The sequence below is a fragment of the Nymphaea colorata genome, chromosome 12 (genome assembly GCF_008831285.2).
Source record: "Nymphaea colorata isolate Beijing-Zhang1983 chromosome 12, ASM883128v2, whole genome shotgun sequence".
Classification (NCBI taxonomy): Eukaryota; Viridiplantae; Streptophyta; class Magnoliopsida; order Nymphaeales; family Nymphaeaceae; genus Nymphaea; species Nymphaea colorata.
This window is the reverse complement of record NC_045149.1, coordinates 16,750,569-16,760,102: the sequence shown is the minus strand read 5'-3', so window position 1 is coordinate 16,760,102 and position 9,534 is coordinate 16,750,569. Positions and strand designations below refer to the sequence as shown.

At 42.2% G+C, this 9,534-nt stretch overlaps 2 protein-coding genes across 2 annotated transcripts; both read right to left on the bottom strand.

Annotated features, from left to right (window-relative positions):
- Positions 1 to 583: 583 nt before the first annotated feature.
- On the bottom strand, positions 584 to 1,428 carry LOC116265989 (14 kDa proline-rich protein DC2.15-like). Its single transcript, XM_031647019.2, has one exon. It carries the CDS (start codon positions 1,329 to 1,331, stop codon positions 921 to 923), a length of 411 nt encoding a protein of 136 aa, XP_031502879.1. The 5' UTR covers positions 1,332 to 1,428; the 3' UTR covers positions 584 to 920.
- Positions 1,429 to 7,527: 6,099 nt separating this feature from the next.
- Positions 7,528 to 8,295, bottom strand: LOC116265975 (cortical cell-delineating protein-like). The gene has a single exon (XM_031646995.2). It carries the CDS (start codon positions 8,195 to 8,197, stop codon positions 7,772 to 7,774), a length of 426 nt encoding a protein of 141 aa, XP_031502855.1. The 5' UTR covers positions 8,198 to 8,295; the 3' UTR covers positions 7,528 to 7,771.
- Between the last annotated feature and the right edge of the window lie 1,239 nt (positions 8,296 to 9,534).

Below are 9,534 nucleotides of genomic sequence, written 5' to 3'. Positions count from 1 at the left end.
AACCATGGGGCGTAAGACTACAATAACTGTCATGCTTCTGATCGAGGGATCCTTGCCAGGTCACCACTACCTGCAGAATACATTATGGAGAGATGCAACTTTTTTTGTTTTGCAGTCTCCAGTTATGTGCCTTTTGGGTTCATGCATAGCTGCACCATTATTGAATTTGCTTGGCGTTTCATGGCGTTTCTTTTCTGAACACAGGGCCGTTCACGCATTCTACCTTCTACATTAAAGTTGGATGCTGATCAGGTTCACTATTGGCAAGTAAACTCTGTCTCTGCAGTCCCTCCTAAAGTCTCCGTCCATGTATATGCACAAAGATGGTGAAGAAAGACCATAACAAGCCGAAGCATGGAACTCTCTCTCTCTCTCCCTCTCTCTCTCCCTCTCTCTCTTGGACTTCTCTGTCGGTCGCCTTTGATTGTTTTATTTTTTAATCAATTAGAACAATTCCCACTAGCTTTCCTGCAACGAAGAATCTTTTCTCTTAAGGAATATGGTACCTAGAGACGTTCTTGTTTTCAATTAAACCATGCAGAGTGCAACGAATTCTGAGCAAGATATAAAGAGAAAAACTAAGTTTACAACTTCCAAATATCCCATAAATTAACAAGCTTGAAGCTCAAAACATTACACTCTATCGTCGGATAACATTCTTCAGATTGAATCAACCGGACTCCCGGCTCCGAACTTATGAAACAACCAAATTGAATTCACCATAAAAAAAGAAAAAAAAAAAACACAAGATAGCTAGACAGAAACGAACAGTTTGTTGGTACAGACTTCATGGAAGTACTTTATTGGAACCACACCAAAGAGCACCAACCACATGAAGAATCAAACAACAGGTCCAGAACTACGCGGCCTAGCTAATTAAGATGGTAAGAATCAGGAAGAAACCGAGCAGTACTGGACGCTTAAAGGCACTTGTATCCGGCGGGGATGGAGCAGCCGCAGGTGTTGGCGAGCAAGGAGAGCTTGACATCAAGGTCAACCTTGATGCCCAGGACGTCGGCCTTGATGACGGTGCAGAGGCAAGCAGCGGCCTCGAGGTCGACCAGGCCCTTGATGAGGGGGCAGCAGTCGGAGCCACTCGGCGGGTGGCCGATGACCAGGTTGAGCAGGCCGTGGAGCAGGTCGACGCAGACGCCGAGCTTCAAGGCGTCGACCGGGCAATGTGGGTAGGCTGGGTAGTGAGGCTTGACCACAGGTGGCTTGTAGACGGGGGGCTTGTAGACGGGGGGGTGTTCGCAGGAAGGGTAGCAGGCGGCGGCGCACTGGATGAGCACCATTGCCACCAAAAGGGAAGGGAAGACCTTGGATGCCATCTCTGTCTTTCTTTCTCTGTGGTGGGAGATTCACAGAGAGATCAGGGTGGGAGATCTTTCTGGATTGCTCCTTGTGGTGGTGAGTTCGAAGGGAATGGTGGGTAGGGGTTTATATAGTGGTGGAGAGAGCCTGCGAGGAGAGAGGAAGCGTGGCCACGTGAGAAGGAGCGGCAATGCCGTAGCTGGCATGCAGCCCTGGCGGGAAGGGAACAGGCAACAGCCATTAGCTTTGGACCTTTGTCCAGTTGCCATATTACAGTGCATGGACGGCAACAAGGTGGCGGATAGAGATGTTGCAGTATCAAGATAGTATTTTTTTTTTCTGCAACTTGCTCTCTCTCTCTCTCTCTCTCTCTCTCTCTCATATAATTCAGTGATCGTGAAGGTTTTCATTGCAAATTTTTTAATTCCATGGAAGATCCATCCCAACGACCATTCTGATCTTGGTCGCTTAAAACAAATCATATTTCGTACTTACCGACATGAATTTCCGAGTACTTCAGAAATCGGTAGCATGCAACTTATCGATTTTTTCCCGATTCAGAAAGATAAATTTTACATTAGAAGAATGTCATTGAAGACGTAATATTATGTAGTAAAATGAAGTCATATACTAGATATTATTTGTTCGCCCGGCTGGTGGACTCCATTTCATTCTGAATAAAAGAAAAAACAGAGAAAAGATTATTCTGCAGATTTTCTCCCATCGCTTTCAATTTTGCGCCCGAAATACGCGGCCCTTGCGAGCACAGCATCCTCTGCCAATCTAGTCAAACTTAACGGTGTCAAAATTTCTTCTGTTTCACACTCTTGAGGCCACCTTTCACTGTACTTTACTGGACATGTTCTGTCCGCCTCCAGAAAATTTAGCGTTAGCATCCCACCGAGTCTCTATTTAGGGCAGTATGTATAGAACTGATCAGGAAGGCTTTGGCCCATGAAGATAAGCATCATCCTCTCAACGCATTCTTTGGCTTGAATTCAACACATACTTCCAAGGCAACTGAATAAGTCGAAAGTCATAGGTCCAAGTTACAGCTAGCAAAGTACCATTACAAGAAGAAGATTACAGGCACCGATCGTTTGCTCAACTAAAGTGCATCTATTTGTTGGTGTATGGAAGTTGATCCATACTGGACGCTCATTTGCAATATCGCGGATCCAACAGTGTCTGTTCTGTGTGCATCTATTTCTCTTTATGTAAGGGCATATATGTTATTTTGTACAAATGCGGGTTTGCCCTAATCCTTATGTTTTGAGGATGACCGCCGCTTGAGAGTGTTTGTTCTGTGTGTTCATAGAAGAGAGAAAATACAAGAGATCTGTGCGACCGTAGACGTAGGAGATTATTGCTCCGAACCACGTAAATCGTTGTCTTCTTCCTTGTTGCTTCTAACTCTCTCTTGAGAGTGCGAGAGAAGAGTTTATTCTGTGTTGTTCCTAACACTATTTGCCTTTCGCTTCATATTTATTTCCACCTGTGCCGTCATACGTTCTACCAAAGATTCACTTGTGAAGAATGAATATTACCAAGTCGATGTCATATCACGAGGTCTAAACTCATACACTTGTCACTTGTCCCTTGCAAGCAAGGGGGATTCAGCCCGGCTTTATAGTAAAGCCATCGAAACACGGTGTCATTTCCAGACTATCTAAAATAAAAATATTTCAAGTTTTGCCACGGGTATTCATGATGTAGCAAGGCTAAATTATTTCTAATAAAATATTTGCTTTTTCTTGGTACCACTACAACCGGGTTTCTATTTTTTTTTCTGAATATATCTTTTCACTTACTGAGAACTGTCATGCCATTGTCCATATTTGCACATGCACTGCCTTTCCCTGCACCATAGAAAAGTGACAGGTCTTAACATAAATCTTGGGGTAGGAGTATTGTTTCCGGCCAAGAACGCGTCCGTGAAATTTTTAATTTCATTATTGCTTAATTTGTTGTTCACATTTCATGGAATGAACGAAAACCTACACGGTGAAACCTTTTGCATAATCGCACTTCAAGGCATCTTAACGCTTCATGTATTCGAACTTAGTTTATACTTGATGCGTTCCTCTAGAATTTATGATTCTTATATCCAAGTATAGAGCTGATGTTAATCCATAAAATCTCATTAATGGCATAACTATTTGCTTAATTTTGGTTTAAATTAAGAATTTCATGAGTGAGATATCTAGCTCGAGCTATATATATTTTGATAATAATCCAGGAATGCAACGAGCAGAGCTAGATGTTCTCGTATATGTTTGGTTGTCTTTGGTGTGGTTCCAATAAAGTTCTTCCATGAAGTCTGTACGAACAAACTGTTCGTTTCTGTCTAGCTATCTTTTGTTTTCTTTCCTTTTTTATGGTGAATTCAATTTGGTTGTTCCATAAGTTCAGAGCCGGGAGTCCGGTTGATTCAATCTGAAGAATGTTATCCGACGATAGAGTGTAGTGTTTGGAGTTTCAAGCTTGTTAATTTATGGGATATTTGGAAGTTGTAAACTTAGTTTTTCTCTTTATATCTTGCTCAGAATTCGTTGCACTCTGCATGGTTTAATTGAAAACAAGAACGAGTGAAGGTACCATATTCCTTTAGGTCCAATATTCTTTAGGAGGAAAGATTCTTCTTCGCAGGAAAGCTAGTGGGAATTATTTTAATTGATTAAAAAAATTAAACAATCAAAGGCGACCCATAGAGAAGTCTAAGAGAGAGAGAGAGAGAGAGAGAGAGAGTTCCATGTAGCTGCTTGCAGCTTCGGCTTGTTATGGTGTATCTTCACCATCTTTGTGCATATACACGGACGCAGACTTTAGCAGGAATTGCAGAGACAGAGTTTACTTGCCAATAGTGAACCAAAAAGTGAGAGAATTCAAAAGGCCGATCTTATTTCAACAAACTTGATCTTACTTATGAAAAACTACATTCCATTAAAGTTTAAAAGCATGCAATTATATAATTTAAAGTCCAAACCTACTTCTCTGTTAAAGAAAGTCTTGCAGATGTTGTCTTGTAAGGACCAATACATAGGTCATCTTCAGAATGTGTTCATCATTCAAAACAAGATTATACAATAATTCAACCCGAACCATGAATATGTTGTACACATGTGGATCCGCTAATCGTCCAAACAATTTCACGAGCTCAAACGAGCTGTTTGCAAGCCAAGCCGAGAGCAGCTAGGTTGTTTCATTTCCCAGCGCACGTTAGCCCGGAGTCTGGCTTATTCATAAAACTGATTACATTAATATAAAGATCAAATTGACCAGAAGAATGCGATGTAGTATATACATGGACCATTCACATGTTTGTGTATTCTTCCTGGTTGCTTTGTGCTCCTCATGTTTGCATGTTATCAGCTGGTTGCTTTAATGCTAAAAAGCCAGACCGTGAGGGCCGGCCCTGACACCAATGGATCTCCCTTTTCCCGAATCATTGAGGGTAACATGGCCGAGCATTGGCTGATAATGGAATGCCAACTCGAACCCCAGCCGCATGCTGACACAGTAGTTGTTATCGGCCCACAATTTTCTGCAGAGCTTGAAGGCCCGGCTCACAAACTTCTTTCTGAACCCAAAATCTTATAAAAGAGATCTACAATGGTGCGTGGCTTAGCCATGCATCTCAATATTGCATCAATTGATTGAGTAAAACCGAAGGGTGTGGCGTCTGGTTAGGCCAGTCGCTTGTTCAAATCAAAGCTTCGGGGTTTAAGAGAGGGCCTGGTCCCTAAAAGAAATCCTTCAAAAAAAAAAAAAAAGTGATTGATTATGCCAATTGAGCACTTCATTTAATCGTTCTCCATGGACAGTAGACGGATATGACAAATTAAGCATTTTTTTTTTACATGGCTCCATTCTGGATGCCGGCATGGAGTTGGATGTGTTTACAATTTTCTATTCTTATCCGTCGTTTCATTCTTGTTTTCAACGACTGCTATTTTTGTACTCAAGGGAAGCAAAAGCATCTCACCGATGGAATGTTGCAATAAGTTAAACAACATCCTAACCAATTTGGCTTCATTGGAAAAAGAAAAGAAAAAGGTCTAATGCTGCCATCTTTCAATTTGTAAGCGCAACTAACGTTTCCTTTATACATTCATTACACCAGTTAATTTCAGAGTTTGATCTTCACAAATCGTGCTTTACTTTGATTGTCTTTCACTAGTGTAAAGCCCATAAGTACCTCTAGTGGATTTTTGGCCTTGGTAATTTCGAAGTCTTGTCTTCCTCAGATTCGAAGGCTTTAAAGCCAACCTACTTAGCCAAGTGGACGAAGGTTGTGGGAATATTACACTACTTGTTGTTTAAAATAAGATGTAAGCTTGACCCATTATATTATGTGTCCAACATAATATAATATACTTGTTGATTAATGCCATCATTCCTTTCCAAGAAATTAAGACCTATGTCGCGAATGAATGACTTGTGGACCGTGCTCACACCTGGACGCAGGATCAAGTGTCCTTTAAAAGGAAACTTGGGGCCTGGACGGGTTTGATATGAGTGAAGAATTATGACTCGAAGACATATATGCTTTTGACATACAGAAATGATGATTATTTGTGTCAGTGCGTTTGAATTTGCCTGTGCGTGTCCACATGTCACGAAGGGGTGTCCACCAAATGGTGCGTCCCGCGAGAGGCGGACCTAATTGTTGCTTCAGTCGTACCAGCAGAACCAGATCTTAACTTATAAATGGGGTCCAGGCGTCTGTTTATGTGGCTGTGAATCTTTGTGTTCCTGTTCTTCTAATATGAAATTATCATTTTCGTACTTCATTTTGACTTTAGATCCCCACCAGCTCTCTGTATATAAATACATGTTTATACATATACACATATTATGTATACATTATTTATTTATTTTTGGATAGTTTGATGCAGCACGCGGTCCGGTTTGGTATTATGCGCGCTATTGATGTTGGCCATAGAGCGGTCTTGGACAAATCAAAGGTTCCCGGGAGGGTGTTTGATTTGTGGAACGCTTGTGTCCATAGAAGGAAAAAAAAACGCCCCTTGTGTTTATACACACATATATATAATATATTGTAAAATTTGTGTTCCTATTATATGCGGCATGATGGGTGTATCATGTAGCAATTTTAACTTCCTTCTCACGACGCTAGTCCTACAAATATTTGCTTTGGAATGTCCCAAAATTGTTGGGTTTTGAAACAAAAGCATAAGTTTATGATAGCTTATGCTGTAATTAAGCAAGCTAGAACATTTACTTTTAAACTCTTATGAGTTATGGTAAACACATTAAGTTCTCATGTTGTTTTTCATTCACATAAACTGTATATAGATTTTGCGTTCTTGTGTACCTACGGTTAGATCCCTATGACTGCAACTTCGAAACCTATATTATGGAAAAATATGTTACTGTGTTTTTTTCCTGCAAGCTCTTAGTATGGGACATGAGCGGTCTGTCCGATTCACATAAAGTGCCTTTTACTGCCTGAGCCCAACAGTGATTGGCAGCTTTGCTCAAGCTCATACGAGTAAAGCTGAAGTATTTGTAATCGGATGAAACTTTTAGGTCCCTCGGCTGATTTCTGAACGAGCAGAACTCTAAAAGGTTTTACCCATCGGCAAGTGGCCAACACCACGAGTACCATCACAGTCACCTCAATAATTTTCTACATCAAGTAGGGATGTACAAGCTCGATTCAAACTCCAAGCTCAACTCTTTTAATAAAGGAGTCGGAGCTTGACTTAAAACTTGAGTTATAAAGAGTTATGAACCAGTTGAGTTCGAGTGACACGAGCTGGACTTGTTTAAACTCTAATCGGCTGGTGTTTTTCCAGTTTGTTAATATTCAAGGATATGTCGGTATTTTTTTTCTCTGAATTTTAACACTCTCCTTGCGATTTTTATTTTCATTTAAAAGTATAAAGTATATGAATTAACTGACATAAGCTTAAACGAGTCGATCTCGAACTCAAACCCAGACTAGGTTTACTGGATATAGCTCAATCTCAGCAATCTGTGGCTGGAGTCGAGCTTGAGATGGCGAGCTTGTTGTATACGGACAATGACTGATATCAAATGACCCTCGATCTTAATTGTGAGGTTCGTTTTAGAATTAGGAGAAACCAGCAACAGGTTTCACACTAGAGCTTTGGGTTTGTCACAAGCCCAGGTGCATTTCTTGATGGATGGCAACTGAAAAAGAAATTATTTCGCTCACAGATTGTTCTTCCGACAAATCTTTTTTTTTTTTTGCTTTTTCTTGAATGGCCTGTTTAACAGGCAACAATAGGATAAATGAACTAATACAAATAACAGAGCAGGATTACAGAGAATTCAGACAAACACCTTATTGTAACCACACCAAAGAGCATTCAAGGGGTGCTTGAATCAAACAAGAAAACTAGAAATATAAGGCAGATAGCCGGAATGACGCGCGAGAACGTGGAAGGAGCAGCACCGGAGCATTAGCTTAAGCGCACTTGTATCCGTCGGGGATGGAGCAGCCGCAGGTGTTGGCGAGGAGGGTGAGCTTGACGTCGAGGTCGACGTGGATGCCCAAGATGTCGGCCTTGATGGCGGTGCAGAGGCAGGCAGCGGCCTCAAGGTCGACCAGGCCCTTGATGAGGGGGCAGCAGTCGGAGCCACTCGGCGGGTGGCCGATGACCAGGTTAAGCAGGCCGTGGAGCAGGTCGACGCAGACGCCGAGCTTCAGGGCGTCGACCGGGCAATGTGGGTAAGCTGGGTAGTGAGGCTTGTACACAGGGGGCTTGTACACGGGGGGCTTGTACACAGGGGGCTTGTAGACGGGTGGGTTTTCGCAGGAAGGCTCGCAGGCAGCGGCGCACTGGATGAGCACCAGCGCTACGAGAAGGGAAGGGATGACCTTGGATGCCATATCTATCTCTCACACTCGATCACTAGGTAAGGCTCACAAGAGAGGGTTGGATACTTCAGTCCTGCTCTTGTGGTAGTGATGGTGGGAGTTGCAGGCCAGGCAGGGTTATATATAGAGGGATGGGGAAGGGAAAGGATGGGGTTGGTAGTGCAGAGGGAAGGTGCAGGCATGTGGGCGATGGCGGACACCGCCATAGCTGGCATTCCCTAGTGGAGGGGAAACCGCCACACCTTTTGGAGCTTTGTCCAGTTGCTATACTACAATGCATGGGAGCCAACCTGCTGAGCGATAGGGATGGTACATATCAGAATAATCTTTTCTTTTATATCCCATTTGTCTTTTCTTTTTCTCTGCCTCTCTTTCTCCACACACACACACACATACATACACGCGCGTACACACACACACACACATATGTATATCAACATTTGGACCAATGCGAAGTGATCAACTTTCAGAAGCCAATTCTGCATTCACATTAACCGAAAAAGGAAGACTGAGATTAAACCTTCAAATGCATCCATTGACGCATCACTTTCAATTTATCACCCGTAAGATACGCTCCGGAAAAGGTGCTTACAGAAACATCTACGTTCAAGATTAAGAAGTATCAAAGCTTTCTCTCCTTTCACACTTACTGGTCACGTACATAGCTGTCCGCATTCGACGTTTTCAGTCACTCTCCCCTCCCATTTGAAGTTCAGTGACAAATTCTGCCCGCCATGCCCGTTTCCTTTTCTAGTCATGCCGCCATGAACGCTCATTTGGATTTGGACCACCCACGTCGATCCTCTTGGCGACTAGCATCCGTCTATTCATGGAGATATGCACTATCCTCTCCGCTTACAATTTGACTTCTCATGTGCAGCCAAGTAACTATTTCAACATTGAAAAAGAATCCGGTCTCAGATGTAATACAGTAAAATGATACAAATTTAGAGTCCGTCTTGTTAATTTTTGTATATTTAAGTTCATATAGGGATTGGTTAGATTCTGCCGACTGTTTAAACATCTCGTTTGCATCAGAAGAAAAAATGTCTGCTTCATCGTCTAACACAAAACAAAAAACCAAAAGAATTCTTCCTCTTAAAGATGGTTCAACCGTACAATACTTCCATCGTCTAAAGTTCCAACCGTCATCTTAATTTTACTTTCAGATTTATATTTGTGTTCCTTGCTCTCTTTTTACTCCTACCATTTTCATAATTTTTTACCGCAAGCATCAGCAACTAGACAGAAAAGAACATGAGGTCGAAATCCACTGGGATTTGTCTCTTGCCGTGAAGACAAAAGCCGGGGATAGCCTTTGCTAGCCTTTGGCAATGAAGTCATCAGCC

Coding starts and splice junctions, on each gene's coding strand:
- LOC116265989 (XM_031647019.2), bottom strand. CDS start 1,331: ATGGCATCCAAGGTCTTCCCTTCCCTTTTGGTGGCAATGGTGCTCATC.
- LOC116265975 (XM_031646995.2), bottom strand. CDS start 8,197: ATGGCATCCAAGGTCATCCCTTCCCTTCTCGTAGCGCTGGTGCTCATC.